Source organism: Mya arenaria, chromosome 7, assembly GCF_026914265.1.
Source record: "Mya arenaria isolate MELC-2E11 chromosome 7, ASM2691426v1".
In the NCBI taxonomy this organism is placed as follows: domain Eukaryota; kingdom Metazoa; phylum Mollusca; class Bivalvia; order Myida; family Myidae; genus Mya; species Mya arenaria.
The window spans coordinates 15720711-15743957 of NC_069128.1; the positions used below are offsets into that span (position 1 = coordinate 15720711).

The 23247-nt window shown below is 33.6% G+C and overlaps 1 protein-coding gene across 3 annotated transcripts; it reads left to right on the top strand.

The window, feature by feature from the left end:
- The first annotated feature begins 1179 nt into the window (after positions 1–1179).
- LOC128240910 (pleckstrin homology domain-containing family A member 8-like) lies at positions 1180–23021 on the top strand. Of its 3 annotated transcripts, none has more exons than XM_052957899.1 (12): positions 1180–1293; positions 2943–3059; positions 3730–3879; positions 4718–4839; positions 5444–5617; positions 9745–9779; positions 10272–10784; positions 13032–13117; positions 14121–14179; positions 16913–17043; positions 18281–18413; positions 19082–23021. In XM_052957899.1, exons 1-12 carry the CDS (start codon positions 1248–1250, stop codon positions 19283–19285), a joined length of 1770 nt encoding a protein of 589 aa, XP_052813859.1. In that variant the 5' UTR covers positions 1180–1247; the 3' UTR covers positions 19286–23021. The 3 variants fall into 3 exon arrangements, with proteins under 3 accessions (XP_052813859.1, XP_052813860.1, XP_052813861.1); XM_052957900.1 differs by having other exon boundaries at positions 5447–5617; XM_052957901.1 differs by lacking the exon at positions 5444–5617.
- The last annotated feature ends 226 nt before the right edge of the window (positions 23022–23247 follow it).

Here is a 23247-nt window from a genome sequence, read left to right on the forward strand (position 1 = left end):
AAAGAATGCTGATAAAAGATCGGATCGCAGATTTTCATATTTCTGTTCGAAAATTAATGTTTTATAGCTTAAACCGTTACTAACGATTTAAAAAAAATGCATAAAACATAAATTTTTGAATTTAAATATATATTTTTTGTCGGCAGTCTTATATAGCGGGTTTCCATAGATTTTCGCAAAAATGGCTCGTTCCAAGACTTAAATTAAAAAAATTAATTAAATTAAATTAAAAAGTTGTCAAACCGTTTAATCTGTGAAAATGCAGCTTTAAAGCACGCTTATTATGATTCTGCTTCACACAAAATCTGCATTCGTCGCCCAACATAAAAGGTGTTTAAACATGAAAAAATCGGCCATATATACCCATGTAAGTGCAGTAGCGGTCGAAAAGATAAATAATGCAAATATTCAATAACAAATAGCTAAAACAGGTACAAGAATGGTAAACTTGGACCGAAAACACAGTTTCAAGTCACGCAATTTTCTATTTTCACTTTGTCAACAATCAATCGTTCAGCTTATACATTCAATAACTTTTTTGTAAAGGCCTCTAGAAACATAGGTTAAAAAACCGAGAGACGCTTACACATGTGGTCTCCGGGTAGGCGTATTTATATTGCGAGAAAGGTGATATAACTTACTTACCAGGTAAAATTATACATCCTTGAAACACCGAAATTACTTTGAACGCCACCATTTTATTCGGCTTCACACAATTTCCCTCACTTAAAATTCAGCGAACACATTTCACGTTGGACCCCCTGGTTTCTTTCATTGGGACTGCGAACAGTGACTAATTTATACTAGTGTGTCAAGCTTAACATGCAAAAAGTAGTGTGCATATTATGAATTATTGTAATTTATCAACACAATATTTATACCACATAGATAGAGCACTGGCCACAGGCTATCTTTGTCATAGAAATTAAATAAACGTCAAAAAGGGGAGCAACTCCTTCCTAAGAAATAAATTAATGGTAGTATGTAAACTTATCTTGCTGTTTGTTTCGTTCTTGGCTTATTTAATATTTGGTGAATAAATTCTAACTAATGTTTATTATATGTGGCTTAATTATTACTTTATATGTACGTTTTAAATGCATAAAAATCTACTAAATATAGTTTAAAGGTATTACAGAATAAAGTTTTATTAGTGTGTTGATTAAATGGTACATGAATAAGAAGAAACATTTGTCATCGAGAATCCAAACTTATTCAGTACTATCTTGTTGACGTTTTGATCGAAAATGTACATTGCCGGAACTCTATGGAAATGGACAAATTATTTCAGTGGTATTTACAGCATGCATTTATGTTTGTCATTTTTAAACGATTAATAACATTCCAAATAAACATTTTAGATGTATGTCATGGTTTTAAATTATTCAGTAAATTAGAATTTTGCTTCTAAATTTCCTTGTCAAAATTTCTGGAATCACTTCCTGTTTGTTTTCGTTGGTGACACGAAACAGATGGTGTTTATTGTTGCATTTCATTGAATCTCGTTTGGTTTATATTGATTCAATTAGGTATTATTGTTGATATGACATACATATAAAGACAACATTTGTTGCATTTTGCTGTAACAAATAATGTGCATCTGTCCAAAATTGGGATCATGTTTTTTCTTGTGTATACAAGTCATGCACATGCAAGTGTGTTTTTTTTTATATCTTACATGGAAAATGATACATTTAATAGTAAGGCCTAAAATAAATACATTTGGTTCAGGTTACCCAACCTTACCTACGAAATAGGCGCCAACCCTAGCATTTTATAGTCAGTCAAAATAAAAAAAATCAGAAAAATAGTTTTCTTTTTTAAGAGTGTGTGTTTTAATATGTAGTTTAAAACCTGTAAAGCTTTATACAGAATATTACTTACCCACCTGTTTTTAGAAAGGATGTAACCCTTACCAAATTATTTAAAAAAAAAAAATCCTAGCTGTTAATGGTTGTTCAAAGCAGAGGCATGTAATAGGTTGGGTATAAAAGACTGGCCAGATCGGAATAATTCCGGACCAACAAAAATCTCTGTACCGATCCGGAAAAGACAATCCGGTATAAAAGTCTGGTCGATCTGTAAGGTGTTTTGAAATATGAAAATATGTATTGCATAGTGAATTGGATTTATAGTTTCAATACAATTTGTAAACAATACCTTTTAACATTGTGCAACAATTAAATGTCGTCCGTTTCACATTGACTAATGAATGTGAATAATTTGGTCCCTGATTAATTTGAGCTATTTTTGATGTACCTTTCTCTGTATGGGTTTCTTTTTAATGTGTACAACACAGTATATTGTTCACACGTAGTCGATCCAAACATTATCAGGTATTATATGTAACTTATGTGTTATATATTTAATACTAATATTTAATAAGCTGTTAATTGTTGTTTGTTGTAATTATTATGATTGGAACGGAAATGGTCTGGTTCCGCCAGTCTTTTATACCCAAACGAAATTCTGAAGACTTCCGAACAATTTTCGGACCGGTACAGAAATTTCTGTTGGTCCGAAATTGGTCTGGTCCAGCCAGTCTTTTATACCCAACCCTTTTGAACAATTTCCAGACTGGTCCGGAAATTTCCGTTGGTCCGGAATGGGTCCGGTCGGGCCAGCTATGTAATACTGTTCATTTTACTGAATGATTTTGTGCTTTTGGTTTATATACTATGTTTATTGCCAATTATATTGTTTTTATTTACATTGTTGAAACATTATAATCTTAAGTGTTGATACTTTAGCATTATGCATAACAGAACAACTTAATTTAGTACTGATAGGGATAAGAAATGAGAGCACTCTATTTTATTTAAACAATTAAAATTATTATCACCCAGAAAGGCTTAATTGTTCCAAATCACTATATAGCTGATTTTAAAAGTGTATCTTCATTTGTTGCCATTGAAAAATACAAACATTATCTTTATCTTCAGGTTGGCAGGAGAGATGGTTTGTTCTGGATAATGGCATTTTGTCGTATTACAAATCAGAGGACGATGTTAACACTGGCTGTAAAGGCTCTGTTAAAATGTCCGTCTGTGACATTGCAGGTAAATGAATGTTTAGTTTACATGATTTGATGAACTTGAAATGCATAAAAAACATAGTATATTATCATCTGATTCAAAGTGTGTTAGAATTTTCTATCCTAGCAGTAGCAATGCCTTTAAATATAATGGAATGACTAGGATACAAATAAAAATTCTTAGTGGATGCTTTCTTTTTTTTTATAACTTGTGTATTCTGTTCTGTGTTTTTTTTCAACAGTTTATGTTTTTATTATTAAAGAAAACGGTGTGTATTGGCCTAAATAACTATGTCATCAAATTAAGACTGTTGAATCAATTTTGAAAAAAGCCCAACTTATATATTACCAATGAATGGTAACAGGCTTACAGGCTTGTGCTAATGATTGGGAGAGTCATTCGCCTTCCCAGATGGAGTAAAACATTGATAGGTGCATTATTGGTTCAGGGGCCTCAAAGGCCTTCTAGCGATAACCTTTTTAGCATGAGTATTAAAACTAAATTGATGAAAGACTTTCCGTATACATGTAGTTTGTTAATGCATTTTTATTGTTTTGAACTTGGTGCTAAACTATCCAGGTGAAACTATGCATTGTTAATTGCAGCATCAGGTGATCTACAAAAAGGAATATTTGACACCTCTTTTGAAACATATATAGTTAGTTGTATTCCTTAACTCTCATAACATTTTTAGTTCATGCAACGGACCACACGCGGCTTGACCTGATCATTCCTGGGGAGCAACATTTCTACTTGAAAGCTTCCAACCCGAAAGAGCGACAACAATGGCTGGTGGCAATGGGATCCACCAAAGCTTCAATGGGAAAGGCGAATGAGGAACCTGGTATGAGCTTTATATTCACAGATTTTTATTTTCATTTATATTTTCCTTTTGTTTATTTCATATGACGTTGACGAGTAATACAACTATTACATATTTTCTTTTATTATATACATTATATACCCATCATAAATCCACACTCAATACATATCGCAAAATACTGTAGTCCGTATTCCACTACAGTGCGATACGGCCGTATTCCACTCTTGTGACGTCACGTCATAGCAAGTATCGTTGCGCGATGTTAAAATGACGTCATAAAACAAAATTGTGCGTCGATAAAATGACATTTATTATGAAATAATGTGGCTTTTGAGTGATCTTACAAGTAATGTATATAATAAAAGGGTTATTAGTACTGCGTTTTGATCTGGAATGTCGTATTCGACTCTTGTGGATTTCTGCAAAAATCCACTCGAGTCAAATACAACCTCCCGGATCAAAACGCAGTACTAATAACCTATTATATTGCATTAGTGTAATTGGTGGGATATAACTTGACATTCATGTCATTTTGCCCCTGAAATTTAGCGTCAAACTTTTGACAATGATCTAAGGATGCCAAGGAATGGCAAATTTGATATTCGAATATTCAGAAATTCTTTCTATTGATACTTAGGTGTATGTATGGTACTTCTAAAACTTATATGAAAAAAAAGCCTTTACATTGAAGACATCAACTTGCTTAACTTTAAGTGTATACATAGTTTGACTGGTTTTAAAAATTTATATTTAGTTTTTGGACTTTAAAGGTTTGGAGGTTATTTTTACCTAATCTATGCAAAGCACTTTGAGAGAACAAGTAAGTCAGATTGGCAGGTTTAATTTTTCCATTTAATAGAGGACAATTCCAAGGACGTATTAAAGAAGAAGCGCTCAGAGTTACGACTGTACTGCGATCTCCTTATGCAGCAAATCCATTCGGTTAAACACACTGTGGTCGACCAAGGGACTGATTCTCAGGTAAGTCAGAGCCACTTTTCATTCAAGAATCCATGTCATTTACACAATACCCGATTTTACACTGCCTATATAACTAAATCCATCAATCGGAGTTACGTCCCTTTGAAGCTTAAAATGTTAATAAATACATTTTCTTCCATTTATTTCTCTATTAAAGCAAATTCGGCCAGAAATGGTCATTGAATATATTGATCAGGGGCTTATTCAAAAACCATTTTTAGTGAAACAATTCAATTTAATAAAAAAATCAACAAAATTTGAAAAAAGGCAAGAGAAAAGGTCGAAATAATAAATGTACTAGAATAAATATGATAAAAATAAGAGTGTATTTAAAATATTCATTGTTAAAATTTGAAAATTTTCACTATGAAGCTTTATGCATACGGCCCATTAAGCCTAGTACTATAGATAGGACGCATGTTTTCTTTGAATTCTGGGGCAAAAGAGTGAGTCTAATACACAGTATAATACTGTCATGTATATATCTTATGGTCGGACAAATAAAAAGGGATAAGTGTGGAAACCAGAAACAAACATATCTTTTTGTAACGTCCTACAGTTTTATATTATTATTACCACACTGAGAGACTTATTTGTTAACCAGAAGTTTGATGATGCCTCGTCCCTGATACACCCCACATGCGACATGTTCATTAAGACGCTTGAGGAGTGTATGGAGCTGGTTCAGATTGCCTCTGTCAACTTCGAGGCACCTCATTCGCCAATCACAGACGCAGCCCTACCCCCCTCACCACTTCATAGAGTCGCAAAAAAGAAGGTACCTTGATGACAGGTTATGCAATCTTGTAAACATATATATAGCCGTGTGGACTTCTTAACAAAACCTACGATGAATGAGTATATGGGAGAAAAACTATGTTGTTAATACCTTAGACAAAAAAATCCAAGAACAGCTTAGAAATAGCAGTGCATTTGGCCAATAAAGTAGCAACAAGATAGATTTTTTAAAACAAATGGAAAAAATTCTAGGAAATAGGTCCTTAGTAACAATAGTTTGATTTTACATTTCTTGGTAAATTATATAATTATAATGTTAAACTAAGAGCTATACTAGAAAAATTGGATTTTAATTGATTAAATGCGAAAACACATATCTAGCCTATACTTGTGTCTTGTGACTATGTGTGTGTTGTTGATTTAGGGTTTATAAAGATCTGTCAGCGCCATTTGCATTATAGCTTGACCCATGTGAGTGTTTTTAAGCGAAGTTAAAGGCAAAATAGACATGGTATTCCATCTGTGTATTAGCATCCTGAAAAAAAACTTAATTCAGTTTTCTTTATCCAATTATCTGTGTTTTTATTTGGAGATTCATGGTGGTATGACATAAGAGCGGAAACACCTTCATTTTACAATATATATATATATATATATATTTCATGTTGGGGTTTTCGCAATAACCAGGGGTAGGGGTTTTCATCGAGTTTTGCATTAAAGTTATATATGTACCTGATATGACTTATTAACATGTGGAATACATAGCTGCAGGGGCCTTAAACTCTGTGGGTCGGCTAAAAAGGGACTTGTTTAAGTAATGGTTAGATGAAGTAAAAACTTAATGATTAAGAATGGACAGAGTGAGAGGGCTGACACATTATCAACACAAGATCTGATTCATGGACTGTGTATTTAATGAGTGACAGAAGGCGGACCTTTAAACACCCGTGAAATTTTGCAATTTTTCATGTTTTATTAAGCCAAGTACTCAATGTTTGCTTGTCTTCAATTTCATTGCCTGAAAAATTAAATGTAGGTTTTATTCTAATGTTTTTTCCCAATATCTTTATACAAGTTTATAGTCAAATGTCTGATTGCTGGATATTTCCCTTTTAGCTTCCAATGGTTCCAATTGTTAGCTGCTATCTTATGGTAAATTGTCATTTCAACATTATGTAAATTTTAAGAGTCCATAAAATCAAAGGAATAAATCTTATTGCTTATTAGTTACTATATATAGTTTATTAATTTTTATGCTAAATACATATTCTGTGATGAATCTTATGTTACATGCAATAAACCAAACTGAAAAGCGAGGGAAAGACATTATTTGAAATTAAACGTGATTGTGGAACTAAATCTAAGTAATAAATGGTCAATTGTCACCAAGTTCTTTGAAATTGGTATCTCTTGGGGGTATTAATAAATGTGGATACACAATGAAAGGAAGTCAATTATGAAGTAATTCTAGACATTAATACTGCTCATAAATTCAGTCATTAGAAGTTTTTACTATCTGTGTTATAAGAACTGGCTGGAGACAGAAAGGATTAATATTTCTTTGAAAGCTTTGATGTACTAAGCTTACTAGGGTTACAGTCATGACATTTTGACATTTTCATCAATTTTATGTCTCCATTTTTGTCTAACCTTGTTGTCCTATATCTGTGACATATTTTGGTCCTCTATATGTGACACATTTTGGTCCTATATCTGTGACATATTTTGGTCCTCTATCTGTCACATATTTTGACCTATATCTGTGACATATTGTTGTCCTCTATCTGTGACATATTTTGGTCCTCTATCTGTGACATATTTGGGTCCTATATCTGTGACATATTTGGGTCCTCTATCTGTGACATATTTGGGTCCTCTATCTGTGACATATTTGGGTCCTATATCTGTGACATATTTGGGTCTTATATCTGTGACATATTTTGGTCCTCTATCTGTGACATATTTGGGTCCTCTATCTGTGACATATTTTGGTCCTCTATCTGTGACATATTTTGGTCCTCTATCTGTGACATATTTGGGTCCTATTTCTGTGACATATTTGGGTCCTCTATCTGTGACATATTTGGGTCCTATATTTGTGACATATTGTTGTCCTCTATCTCTGGCAAGTTTTGTCCTATATCTGTGACATATTTTGGTCCTCTATCTGTGACACATTTTGGTCCTCTATCTGTGACATATTTTGGTCCTCTATCTGTGACATATTTTGGTCCATTATCTGTGACATATTTTGGTCTTATATCTGTGACACATTTTGTGCCTCTATCTGTGACACATTTTGGTCCTCTATCTGTGACACATTTTGGTCCTCTATCTGTGACACATTTTGGTCCTCTATCTGTGACACATTTTGGTCCTCTATCTGTGACATATTGTTGTCCTCTATCTCTGGCAAGTTTTGTCCTATATCTGTGACATATTTTGACCTATATCTGTGACATATTTTGGTCCTCTATCTGTGACATATTGTTGTCCTCTATCTGTGACATATTTTGGTCCTCTATCTGTGACATATTTGGTTCCTATATCTGTGACATATTTTGGTCCTCTATCTGTCACATATTTTGACCTATATCTGTGACATATTGTTGTCCTCTATCTGTGACATATTTTGGTCCTCTATCTGTGACACATTTTGGTCCTCTATCTGTGACATATTTGGGTCCTATATCTGTGACATATTTGGGTCCTATATCTGTGACATATTTGGGTCCTCTATCTGTCACATATTTTGACCTATATCTGTGACATATTGTTGTCCTCTATCTGTGACATATTTTGGTCCTCTATCTGTGACACATTTTGGTCCTCTATCTGTGACATATTTGGGTCCTATATCTGTGACATATTTGGGTCCTATATCTGTGACATATTTGGGTCCTATATCTGTGACATATTTTGGTCCTCTATCTGTGACACATTTTGGTCCTATATCTGTGACATATTTTGGTCCTCTACTGTGACATATTGTTGTCCTATATCTGTGACATATTTGTCCTATATCTGTGACATATTGTGGTCCTCTATCTGTGACATATTGTTGTCCTATATCTGTGACATATTTTGGTCCTATATCTGTGACATATTGTTGTCCTCTATCTGTGACATATTTTTGTCCTCTATCTGTGAACATATTTTGGTCCTCTATCTGTGACATATTGTTGTCCTCTATCTGTGACATATTTTGGTCCTATATCTGTGACATATTTTTGTCCTCTATCTGTGACATATTTGTCCTCTATCTGTGACATATTTTGGTCCTCTATCTGTGACATATTTGGTTCCTATATCTGTGACATATTTTGGTCCTCTATCTGTGACATATTTGGGTCCTCTATCTGTGACATATTTTGGTCCTCTATCTGTGACATATTTGGTTCCTATATCTGTGACATATTTTGGTCCTCTATCTGTGACATATTTGAGTCCTCTATCTGTGACATATTTGGGTCCTATATCTGTGACATATTTGGGTCCTCTATCTGTGACACATTTTGGTCCTCTATCTGTGACATATTTGGGTCCTCTATCTGTGACATATTTGGGTCCTCTATCTGTGACATATTTTGGTCCTATATCTGTGACATATTTTGGTCCTCTATCTGTGACATATTTGGGTCCTCTATCTGTGACATATTTGGGTCCTATATCTGTGACACATTTTGATCCTCTATCTGTGACATATTTTGGTCCTCTATCTGTGACACATTTTGGTCCTCTATCTGTGACACATTTTGGTCCTCTATCTGTGACATATTGTTGTCCTATATCTGTGACATATTTTGGTCCTCTATCTGTGACATATTGTTGTCCTATATCTGTGACATATTTTGGTCCTATATCTGTGACATATTTTGGTCCTCTATCTGTGACACATTTTGGTCCTATATCTGTGATATGTTTTTGTCCTCTATCTCTGGCAAGTTTTGTCCTATATCTGTGACATATTTGTCCTTTAAATGTGACCTGTTTTTGTCCTATATCCTTGACCAATTTTTGTCATATGAGATATTTGTCCTATTTTTGTCCTACATCTGTAATATTTGTTCTTTCTTTGAGACAATTTTCATTCTTTATGTGTGACATATTCTTTTGAAATACTTAATGATTTAAGCGTAGAACATAACTGAACTGATTTTGTTTCAGCACAAGAACGCAAGCAGACAGAACTCACAAGAAAGGTAGTAAGCCATTTTCATTATTATCTCCTTTGAAAAAAGTTGAGCTATTGTTATAACCTTTGTGTCATCAGCCTCATTGTCTCAGTACTAAAAAATTATCCTTGGCTAAAACTTTCAAGATATTTAAATGCAACTTGGTACACATGTTTTCAGAGACAATACACACATGTTGCAAGGCCCATAAATCTGGCTTCAATTATTTATATTATTATTATTTCCCTTGTTCAACATAAAAAAAACACGAACAAGCCACGCCCATGGCATTTGCTCTTGTTTAACATAAAGACAGGCCGCCATTGTTTGATATTAAGGTGGTAACTTTTTCAAATTAAAATTAAAAACTTGGAACTGTTTGTTGATCCATTTCTTTACTTTTTTATCTTGTGTGTTTTTTTTCTAATATCTTTTTTGGAATTTTCAAAAATCCTATTTTAATTTAGGCTTGTTGGCCAAAAATCTAATTTCAAAGACTGAATGACTCTTTGTTTTCAGGTCAGCCTCTAGATCTCCCTCGATATCCAGTGCAGAAAATATTCCACCACTTCGTACCAGCTCCACTCCCCAACCCACCAGGCAAAACTCCGCACCCTCGTCATCAAAGATCAGTCCACGAACATTTTCCGATTCAGACTCATCTGGTAGAGATCGAGCATATTCCGATTCATCTGTTAGACATAGTAACTTTTCTGTTAGCAAGAGCTCACAAAATTCTTCAAGTTTTGATGGTGGTTATTCTAAGGGAAATTTGCAATATACTGCTAACCAATCTACAAATTCACAGACTACAAATTCAAGATTACAAAATATAAGTGAGACTGGCACAGTGCAATCGGTTGAAAATGGTGTGAAAATCAATGGCAAAAGTGAAACCAGTCTAAAAGTTTTGACTAGCAAATCAAATGAGAGACAATCTGACCTTACAGATGATGCAACAAGTGACTGTGATGTGTTCTTGGACCCTATGGAGTTGAGGGTTCCCACCTTCTTTTCAGTTATGTCAACTAGGTATGATATTTTGAATTATTTTGAATAAGTTGACTTTCTTTTCATATGCCTGTTCATAGAACAGGATGCATTATATGTTCAGTATGTTGTAAGATCAATAGTTTAAGAATAGTTTGTCCAATCACCACCAAATTTGGTCAGAGTGAGAATGGACATAATGTATGGGACAAGTTCGATGACAAGCCATTTAGCTTCAGACACTCAATAATTATCACCCTTGGGTTTTAGAAATGACCTGATATTAGTCTTGTTGGGTCAATAACTTTAAAATCCCTTGTCCAATCATCAACAAATTTGGTCAGAGTTTGTATGGGTAGAATATCTTGGCCAGGTTTGATAACTAGCCATATTGCCTTAGTCACTTCAGAGTTACATGTACATGTATGACCCTTGAATTGGAAAAAAAACAATACTTAATTAGCTAATGTTCAACCAGTTATAACCAAACTTGGTGTTGACGGGCATATTTTGCTTGTTTGTTTGTAAACAACATTTGCCTCTGTTCTATAATAAGGATGTTTACTTTTAAGTTATGAAAACATTATATATGTAGGATATTACTTTTTATTTGTTTACTACTTATTTCAAAAGACAACTGACAGGCATGACAAACAAAGATCAAATGAAAATTTTCGCACGAAAATATTTGCTACAAAACTATCACCCGATGAGGGAACCAATCAGAATTCATACAATATTAATTACAACAAGAAGTGACTACCTGTGAACATTGACATATTTGAGGTTAATAATTAGATATTTTAAAGTTAACATAAAACTTTTATTAATTTTTCAGAAAATAGTTTCAGAACACAATAGAAGTAGGATAAAACAACGTCAGTGAGAACTTGGATAAGTCTTATGTAATATAAGAAAATATGTAATGATAATATTACAATGGGAATAAGGAACGTCATGTGATAAGATGGAAATATGTCATCTGGTAATGTCAAATGTTCAAGTTGATATATAGGTTGTATTTTAGGCTGGGCAATTTATCACTGATGTCTTGAGTCTCAGTTTAAGATTTAAGATTTTGATCAACTATCATCTCATAAGGTAGAAATAACGTGTTTTCTGCACCTTTCTTTCAAATTAATTATTAAACACGGTATCCTTCATGAGAACCATTGTTTTTGATATTTAATCATCCTTTTTGGTAAATTGAAACAATTGTATTAATTGTTGTTCATCTTTTTTAGAAGTGAGAGTGCATCTTTAATTCTGTGTAATTATTATGCCCCCCTTCCAAGAAGAGGGGTTATATTGCTTTACACATGTCGGTTGTCGGTCGGTCCATCTGTCAGTAGACCAAAGCTTGTCCGAGTGATAACTAAACAGTTCCTGGACCTATGGTCAGCAAACTTGACATGAAGGTTGGGCCTGACCAGTAGATGAACTCTATTGATTTAAGGGGTCATTGGGTCAAAGGTCAAGGTCACAGTGACCTTTAATGGGAAAAGGTTGTCAAGCTTGTCCAAGGTATAACTCAACAATGCCTGGACCTATGGTCATCAAACTTGACATGGAGGCTGGGACTGACCAGTAGATGACCCCTATTGATTTTAGGGGTTATAGAGGCAAAGGTCACGGTCACAACTTATATCAGTCATTATATTTTACTTATTCCCTGCTTCTAACAGGATACATGTTTATCTGCAAATATCAGTCGTCATCTGAACATATTAAAAACTGTACCTACTATCCTCACACTTTGAATGGTCATAATCTTAAAACTGCCTCAAAGGCATCCAATGTCAATGACAAATCAGCTGTCATTTCGGTCCATGCATATTTCATTCAATTGTCCAAATATTCCTGACAACATGGTGTTCAGGGGGGAATAATGTTTGACAAACATCTCTTGTTTAAGGATTTATTTTATTTTAAGTACATTCATGCAGTATGAACTCAAGGCTGTGATTTGCGCGTCTCTTGGAAAATTTGCAAAATCGCAGCCGATTTTTATATCTTAAAAATAAGAATCAGTCCTTATATTTACATTTCCCCTTTTTTTAACATTATTTTCTGTGATAATAATGATTTTGGTTTAATGATTTTTGCGTTTATAAAGGCAATTATTGTGGGGGGTTTTTATTTGTGTTTTATATATGCATGACCCAGGTCTTTCTTGCTAAACTCATCTTAATGAGGTCACAAAAGGTTGACTGGTTCATGTAAAATGATCGAATGACAATTTTATTGTACAGGAAATCAAGTGTGAACGTAAATATTATTATTTTGCAGTTTGGTTGATATCCGGTTGCAGCCAGATGGTGGTATTCCCGTGGAACCATTTCTTGAGGCCTGTAAAAACGTGCTGCCTGTATTTGGTGAGCTTCCGCTGTTTTCCCCCTACCTTAAATGGGGTTGATATTGGGCCCCATTAGCGAAGGCATAACGTTCTTTTTAAGGATAATATTAGTAAATTAAACAAATCAGAAAGTCAAACTTTTTTCATTGCTGGTTTTCTACATGCACTATGATATTGTATTTCCTTTCTCTATACTGTGTACTTTTTTTCAAAATTAAATTAAATTTAATGAAAAACTGACCTTTTTCAAAACCTCCTTTTGCACAATTAAGTGTACCAGTATTTTGTGGCTATTTAGTCCCTTATCGGTTTCACTGGAGTGGACCAGTCCGCCTGTCTGTCTTTCAGTCCTCAAAAATCTCGTTTCTGTGATAACTCAAAAAGTATCAAAGCTAGGTTAATGAAACTTAGTGTGTGGAAAGAGGGCAATATAGAGATTATGCACGTTAGTTGTTTTTTTTCGTCAGACAAAGTAATGTAGAGTTATGGCCCTTGATTCATAATTCATAGGACCCTGGCCCCATTTACTAAACAGATGTACATGTTAAATACCTCAATATTAACCATTAATGTCTATAAAAACAAATTTGCAGTAGGGAATTGTTGTTAGTTTGTAAAATCACAATTTCATTCACCGGTTAATCAAATATATAATCCTCAGATATATTCTTATGGGCACAGTAACAAAATATTTACCTTACTCGCAAATCATGAAATGTTCCCATAAAACTTTCATCAGGTATCAATTTATCTAAGTACACTAATTGTAACATTACATATAAACACATAGATTGTGACATCAATTCAACAATATTCCCAGTTAACTTTGATCCCCACTTTGATCTTTGTTGATGAAATTTACTGGAAATTATCATCCTGATTTTAATGGCATAGCTCTACAACGTCATGTTGTTTTGTTATAAATGCAAGGAAATATGAAAATTTGTGTTTTACAGCAGGGAGCACCCATTCACCTGTCATATCCATTGTGCAACATTTTCATGTGTACATTGTACTTTCAGATAAATTGAACTCGACAGCTTTTGCACCGGTGAAAATGGATTTCCAGGGAAATATCAGAGTATGTTTAATTCTAAAGATGTGTTACATGGCGTTAAGTATCTTTGAAAAGCTGAAGTTGAAACCCTTCTTTCAAATATACATTTTTACTCCTGAGATAAGTGTTACTTAAGTCTAAGATAATGAAACAAAGGGCAGCCGATGTGTCGGCCGAAGTGGCCACTTGTGCAGTGATGTAACTAGGGACAGCTGATATGGCCACTTCTGATGTAACAAGGGGAGTAACTGGGGGGGGCCTGATGTGGCCTCTTCTGGTGTAACAAGGGGAGTAACTTGGGGCGGCTGATGTGGCCGATTCTGATGTAACTGGGGGGGGGCCTGATGTGGCCTCTTCTGGTGTAACAAGGGGAGTAACTTGGGGCGGCTGATGTGGCCGATTCTGATGTAACTGGGGGGGGGCCTGATGTGGCCTCTTCTGGTGTAACAAGGGGAGTAACTTGGGGCGGCTGATGTGGCCGATTCTGATGTAACTGGGGGGGGGGGGGGGGGGGGGGGCCTGATGTGGCCTCTTCTGGTGTAACAAGGGGAGTAACTGGGGGTGCCTGATGTGGCCACTTCTAATGGTGCCAGGGGAGTAACTAGTTCTATAAAGAACAGCATTAAAACATACAGAATTAATATTCTGCTTCATATTATAATTTATGTTTAACATTCACACACCATTAATTCTACACTGCCTAAAGGCCTAATTGCAGAATATTTTTTAAGCCTGTCTGTTTTTCCAAGGAAAATTATTGAGGTATTGTCACAGCCTAAACGTTGTTTTCATCAGTGTCATCATAATTGGCGTCATATGTTTTTGGCATGCAAATTTTTTAAACCCTAGTCATAACTGAAAAATATATTCAAATGAAAATTGGTATAAATGTTGCCAGTGGCAAAATCTAAACATATAACAAGGCTTATAATTCAAGCTATAAGAATTAATTTCAGTTTTGAGTTATGCCCCTTTTTTAACTGAAATGCTACGCTGCTCTCTATTCTATAATTCTCACCTAAACCAAAAAAAAGTCATATGATCATCACTGAGGCTTTAAGTGAGGGGCAGGCAGGATGATCATCTAGTTTAAGAAAAATCTTGCCTTATTTAAACTGACAGACTTACTGGTATATGACATCAAGATTTGAGTTTGCAGTTATGTAATTATAGACTTTAACAAGTTTTTTGGAAAGTTGTGCATGTTGTATTCAGTGGTCAACATTATATTTTGTCCAATGAGAAGTATTTTTCAAGTTTTTCAATACAATGCTTTCAGTAAATCAGCAATTAGTTGTTAATTATTTTAATCAAGTGAAGCAGTAAATGTTGACAGTAGCTGGTAGTTTACACAATACAATATAGACAACTAAAAACTTGTTTAAATGTAAGTATGTACTTACACAAAATAAATGGTCCTGCAACTGCAGTGCACCAAGCCATTTATTTTTTGAAAATACATAATAACAATCTTTTACCATTTCAAAGAGTACAAAAATGTAGTTTAATGTATTGAGCTTAATATATAGCAAAACTTAATGTTGTGAGCAGTAATAATAACATCTGATTAAAATAATGATATAATGTACAAATTCTTTTTAAAAAGTACAAACACGCATAGTCAAGGCAAGCATAGTTAAATGACAGAGCAATTTAAGGGTGATAGTAAACAATTGCTAAGTAATATTAAATAAAGAAGGAAATAGAGTATTTTTCCTTTTACTCTAGCCTATCATTTCAAACTGATGCATTGCAACATGAAGGTCATAGGATTGATTCGGTTACACCAGGCAGATGTATTACCTTGATGGTTCTATTTTAATAAGAACATCGCAAACAATGCATTCATAAGTAAGACATTTTTAGACATCATCAATTAAAAGGAAGTACAAGATCTTACATGAGTTTGCATTTAATGCAAACATTTTTGAAACAAGTTTACGGAAAATTTATGAAGCAAGCCATTTATAACTTTTCAGAAACAAATTTCAGAAAATGATGTTTAAAATGGCAATAAATGTAGGTTTCTTTTATTACATGACACATTTTGTTTCCAAAAGTGATATTTTTTTTCATTTTCATAAAAAATATTTGATTTTTATTTTAAATTAGTAGGGCAAATAGCTTCAAGTTAAGTTGTATTACAATAATGTAATAAAAGAAATTGTGGTACGTAAAGTTTGTATTAAACTCCAAACAGGGAACATTATATAATAAAATATCTTTCATGCATTGTTAAGTTTTCAGTTTTAATACTAAATCCAATATTTCAGATATTTCTTTTTTAAATATAATGTGAAAATGGCATTTCAGTAATAAAACGCCCTATTTTCAGTATTTCCAAATTGTCAATGGTTCACACACCATGTGAAAGTTTTTTGCAATGGCTGTTAACAAAGTTAATAGCTTTCTAGTATCTAACTTTTACCCTTTTTGACATATTTAACCTGATTTTATTAAGAAAAAATATCAAACTATTCTTCTTAAAAAAACATTCATGAACAATGGCATAAATTTCCTGAGATTCAATTGTGTATGCAATACTTTGAGCCATTGTTATAGTTCAAACTATTTTTTTTTCTTCATCAAAGTGAAAAGCAGGTATGAATCACTCTCAATATAGTTTCCTGGTAGAAACCAGTAAGTGTCCTTTTCTGAAAAGCAAAGACCACAAAATTGCTTTTAGTGTTAAAAATCTCAAGTGATTATCATTGTAATAATGCCTTGTTGCTTCAATGCTTTCATTTTCAATTTCAGAAAGTGAAAACCAAATACCAAGTAAATCCGGAAGAATTCAGCACACTTCAACGCATTGTGAAACATGAGATCACCAAGAAACAACAGTTTAATCCATCTTCAGCATCAATGGCTCTACTCTGGCTTAAAAGGTACTGTCATTAGCCTCAGTGGCTCTACTCTGGCTTAAAAGGTACTGTCATTAGCCTCAATGTCTCTACACTGACTTAAAATGTACTGCCATCAGCCCAAACGTCTCTACTATGGCTTAAAAAGTACTGTCATTAGCCTCAGTGGCTCTACTCTGGCTTAAAAGGTACTGTCATTAGCCCCAATGGCTATACACTGACATAAAATGTACTGCCATCAGCCCAAATGTCTCTACTCTGGCTTAAAAAGTACTGTCATTAGCCTCAGTGGCTCTACTCTGGCTTAAAAAGGTACTGTCATTAACCTTAGTGGCTCTACTCTGGCTTAAAAGGTACTGTCATTAGCCTCAGTGGCTCTACTCTGGCTTAAAAGGTACTGTCATTAACCTTAGTGGCTCTACTCTGGCTTAAAAGGTACTGTCATTAGCCTCAGTGTGGCTCTACTCTGGCTTAAAATGTACTGTCATTAGCCTCAGTGTGGCTCTACTCTGGCTTAAAAGGTACTGTCATTAGCCTCAGTGTGGCTCTACTCTGGCTTAAAAGGTACTGTCATTAGCCTCAGTGTGGCTCTACTCTGGCTTAAAATGTACTGTCATTAGCCTCAGTGGCTCTACTCTGGCTTAGAAGGTACTGCTAGCCTTAATGACTCTTCTCAGGCTTTAAAGGTACTTCCATAAGCCTCATTAGCCTCAGTGGCTCTACTCTGGCTTAAAAATTACTGTCATTAACCTTAGTGGCTCTACTCTGGCTTAAAAAGGTACTGTCATTAGCCTCAGTGTGGCTCTACTCTGGCTTAAAAAGGTACTGTCATTAACCTTAGTGGCTCTACTCTGTTTTAAAAAGGTACTGTCATTAGCCTCAGTGTGGCTCTACTCTGGCTTAAAAAGGTACTGTCATTAACCTTAGTGGCTCTACTCTGTTTTAAAAAGGTACTGTCATTAGCCTCAGTGTGGCTCTACTCTGGCTTAAAAAGGTACTGTCATTAACCTTAGTGGCTCTACTCTGTTTTAAAAAGGTACTGTCATTAGCCTCAGTGTGGCTCTACTCTGGCTTAAAAAGGTACTAACCTCTTATTGTTCTACTCTGGCTTAGAAGGTACTGCTAGCCTTAATGACTCTTCTCAGGCTTTAAAGGTACTTCCATAAGCCTCATTAGCCTCAGTGGCTCTACTCTTAAAAAGTATTGTTGTTAGCTGCTGTTTTATCTGTCCCCTTACTAAAATTGTGTTTTATATTTACAGAAGCCTAGAATTCATATCTGGTTTTCTGAACGAGATCCGACAAGGGGAAGAGAACCTGAGCGTTGCAGCCACAAATGCCTATTCCACATCCCTGAAACCTTTCCATGGTTGGGTGGTCAGGGGAGTGTTTGCTGTAAGTACATGGAGAAAATAATTGACAACTGAAAAAGTATTGTAAGAATCTATACTCAGACATTTCCAATAGAAGTTTTATACCTTTACTCAACTAAAACATTGTCACAAAAAGCCCTCTGTCGAGTTATACATACCAATTGGGCTAGTCCTGTCAAACCCGATTATCTGAAATGTATTTTTTTAATACAGTTACATATATAAATTTTGTATTTGCAGTTTAAAACGAATCAGTTTCTTATTGATGCAAACAGCCCTGATTAATTTTGATAATCCTTTGTGTTTTTCGTCCGATTCTTAATCCCTACTTTGAACAAGATTTTAAGGTCACACTTAAGGCCCCAATTTCTTTTTGATTATCAATTATATTTTTTTCCGATTTTCAATCCCTACTGAGTGAAAACATTTTCAGGTCACATTAAAGGCCCCAATTGTTTTTGACAATCAGTTATGGGTTTTTTATGATTTTCAATCCCTACGGTACTAAGTGGAAACATTTTCAGGTCACAGTAAAGGCCACGATTGATTTCGATTATTAATGGTGTTTTTTACCGATTTTCAATCCCTACTTTGTGCATACATGTTCAGGTCACATTTAAGTCTCGATTGTTTTCGATAATACACAATTGTGTCCGATTTTCAATTCCTTCTTTTTGCATATATTCTCAGGTGGCGGTAAAGGCCCTCCCGTACAGAAGTACATTTCTGCCCCTGCTGGATCCATCCCCCAACAGGGAACAGACGGACAAACAATCATTCCTGGACAGCCTTATGTCCGATATTGAATCATTCTGTGATGCTTCAAAAGTGTTCGTTGACATCCTAGATGATTATTTCAAATCCAATGGTTTAAATGTTGAGGAACAAATTTAGGTTATTTTATACCAATTCATTTTACATATATCAATTCATTGATTGTGATTTTTTTTTATCAGTCAAGTTTGATTGTAAGACCCGCTCTTTTTGTAGCGTTCTGTGTCTTCTCAGGAATCAGACTGGTCCATGATTCTACAAAACAACCAGCTATCATCGAGGTCAAGCAAAAACAAGTTGCTGTCAATCCTTTTTTTAGATAAAAAAATCAGACAACAAAGGGATGAAAAAATCTTTAAAAGCTTGCACCATAGTTAGCCCTATGATTTTTTTTGTATTAATTCGATGATAAAAGCGAATAAGTTTTCTGATTTTAAGTGCAAAAAAGTGCCTATAAAAAAATACTTGCTGTGAATCAAATTAGCCTTTATAGTTCACAGTTTAATGTGAATATTTCAAATATTTTTTTGAAAATTGAAATCATTTGATTTGTTATGATTTCATGCATTTATCATGTTAAAGAAGCATTTTTTTATTATGTAAAAAAGTATTAAGAGTTGTATTTTAAAATTTGATTATGCTACTGTTACAAATCACTATTTTTGCAATCTTGTTTTTTTGTGATTCATTCTTCTGTATATTCAAGAAATTTACAAACAATTTATGATGTTATAATCATTGTTCTGCGGTATTTATGTGTATTTTTTTTATGAAGACGTCAAAAAGTATTGAAAATACTTGAGTCACTTAAATATTATCGTCATCCTAATGATTAAACTATGTGCTTTGGTGTAGAAAGATATTTCGATATGCTTCGCTAGATGGGAACTGAGAAATATTTTTAATGAAAATATTTATGTCATTAAGTTTTTCATGGTTTTTTACTTATCATGTTTTGTTGTAACATTCCATTTTGCATTTTATTTATTTTAATTTATTTCTCTATCGTGTATTGGGTCTACTTTGACCATATAATTTTAGCAGTGTGGTACTTAAACCTAAAAAAGATATAACTTTGTTTCTGGTTATGGCCTGAAATCATTTATTTTTTATTTTTGCATGGCAAACAGTTGTTCTTATAATATGCATTTGAGAACCTATTAAAATTAATATTGGGTTTAAAAAATGCATTTTCTTAGGACCATTTTCATACATCTTTATAAAAGAAAGATTTTTAAATATAAAAAAAAAATGGGTTGATGGAATTAATCCTGTTTGGTTAGGTAACACAAAACAAAACTTTCATTAATTTTTGGCCTTATTTAGGAACATTATCATCATGTAGAATTTGAATAAACAATATGCTTGCTTGGTGCATTTTGTTCAGATATATTTCTTTTCAGAAAAAGAAAAGCTTCAGTAGCTTAGTAATGTTTCTATGGTTTATTGGAACATGTAAAAAAAAGATGATCTTAAACTTATCTGATCATTTATTTAAATGACATGTTTTGTACAGTACTAGTAATAGTTAATTCCCCGCTATTTGAAATCATGCAACTGTCCTTCATTTTGACTGTTTAATATCATACATAAGAGAAGTCGGGTGAGGTAACTGTTTTGAACCAATTCGTTGTCAAGGACACTGTTCAATAACTAGCATGCAGTACAGCGCCAATAGCATTATGATTTATCCTCATTCTGGTTATTGAACAGTTAAACTCTGCCTACTTGTTTTTCTGCTGTACATTTAATAAGGGAGTTATTGTTGAGATGAAAGGAAAACACTCTCAAAAACAGTACAAGTACTCCTTTCTGAACTCTATGTTTAACGTATCTCAGTTTACAGACATACTATTATTTTAAAGAAATGTGATAAAAAGAAATCCTGTTATTCTGTTACCAATATGATTTTATTACCTTGTTTATGTTTTGTTTAAGAGAAAAATTTTGTATTGTCAGAGCAAATTTTATCCTAGTCATCTTATTGCTGACATGAGCATACTTAAATGTCGACCCTAGCTTGGTTTAAACATATTTTATCAAACAAAAGTACACAATACGTCAATTATATACTATTGTTTACATTCATTTTAAGAATGGTAGAAATAAACGTATAAAGTTCTAAGTTTTAAAAACTACCATTCTTACACGTAAATGTTTTTTTAAGATACAATGTAAAATCAAATTAATTGCCACTAGAGAAATGAAACCATACCAAATAGTCAGAGCTGTGGGACCACTCTAGATGTCATTCATCGCAGGTTTCGCAGCATTTTGGGTACAAAATTACTCCTTTGGCGAATATCCCATCAACCGATGGGAGTAAAACTCCCCCTTTGGCTTTCAAAATTTTCAAAAGTCACACTAAGGGATGTGAGGGGGTCAAGCCATAATGCAGCCATTATAGGGCGCAGGCAGACCTTTATAAACTCAACAACAACAACAACATATTAAGTTCCCCCCCTCCACTACAAGTATAAAAATGAAACTTGGGACTCGATCAGACTCACTATAATTAAGTCGCATAACTTCAGCTAAATTTGTTATTTGATTTTGATTTACCTGGTATTGCCCATGATTGAATAAGAAAAAACAGACAGGCCTCTTGCTTCTTGTATATAATTTTCTGGCAAAATTTTGTTGTTACTTTTTTGTGCGCAGAAAAATGGTTTTGCTTGCAAGAATTGTTTGTTTAAGCCAAACAAAACTGATTTTGTGATTCCTGTTACATGATCAAAAACAAGCTAAGTAGGTAGGGGAAACATTTCATATTGGAATTTCTTTTCATTTTTTCTTTTTGTTTTGTTTTATTGTGTACAAAGTATGTATATTCTTTTAATTTGTTTACATACATACACATTCTGTCATTAATGTTGCCAAGAAACCGACACAATACAAGTAAACTGTATCAAGTTTGTACAAATCAACGTTCCACTAGTTTTACAATTCCAACAATAATAAAAATAATATATATACGGTATGTATATATATTATATATGTTTTGTTTTTTTCTTATTATTTATTAGTTCATTAATATTAAGTGTTTGAATTTAATATAGGTTCGGTTGAGTTACTTGAACCGTAATATTATTTTCGATTTAAAATGGGTTCGGTTGAGTAACTGGAGCCATAATATCATTTTCAATTTAAAATAGGGTCGGTCGAGTAACTGGAACCATAACATCATTTTCGTTTGGCCTATGTCCCGGTAGTCATGCAGTCAGATTTATGTGTTCTTATAAATGGCAAAACCTGTGGAGTTAAGTTTTATTTCTACCTTATAAGGTATTGTTTGAATATGTTGTTAGGTATTTGTTAATTTATAACCTTTTTTCATGTTTTTTGTTTTTTGTTCATTTAAAATGACTAGGATGTTATTATGTGTTAATATATTGCTTTAAATTTTCTTTTGAAGAAATATTGTACAGTTTGGGAACTTTGTGATTATTTTACGTACAAGTGTGATACAGATTCAGCTATGTAAATGTGAACTGTTGTTTTAAATGGTCATGTTTCAAAAGTGATTGTTATTATGAAATGTGATTTTCTAATTCATTTAGAACACAGAAATGTTGAAGAAATCTATGTATACTTTGAATATTTCAAGAGAGAACTTGTTTGTGATTTTCTAATTCATTTAGAACACAGAAATGTTGAAGAAATCTATGTATACTTTGAATATTTCAAGAGGGAACTTGTTTGTGATTTTCTAATTCATTTAGAACACAGAAATGTTAAAGAAATCTATTGTTAACTTTAAATAAAGCAAGAGGGAAATTGAAAGTGATTTTCTTATTCATTTAGAAGAAATCTATGTTACATATTGTTAACTATGAATAAAGTACGAGGGAACTTGTATGTCTTTTCCTAATTCATTTAGAACACAGAAATGTTGAAGAAATCTTTGTTTACTACATGTTAACTTTTGATAAAGTAAGACAGAACTAATGTGTGTGGTTTATGTGGGAATATAAGCAACAACCCACTCAAATACCAAACATGTACCATAGCTTTTGTTATCACCATGGCTTGAGCATTTGGTGCTCAGGTGAGCCAAAATGATTGATGCTCATACAATGAAC

What these genes read in the sequence shown, in the direction of transcription:
- LOC128240910 (XM_052957899.1), top strand. Translation starts at nt 1,248, where the DNA reads ATGTACATTGCCGGAACTCTATGGAAATGGACAAATTATTTCAGTG. An exon ending in ATAGAGTCGCAAAAAAGAAG is followed by an intron (nt 5,618 to 9,744) that starts GTACCTTGATGA and finishes ATTTTGTTTCAG; the next exon opens with CACAAGAACGCAAGCAGACA. An exon ending in AAACGTGCTGCCTGTATTTG is followed by an intron (nt 13,118 to 14,120) that starts GTGAGCTTCCGC and finishes TTGTACTTTCAG; the next exon opens with ATAAATTGAACTCGACAGCT.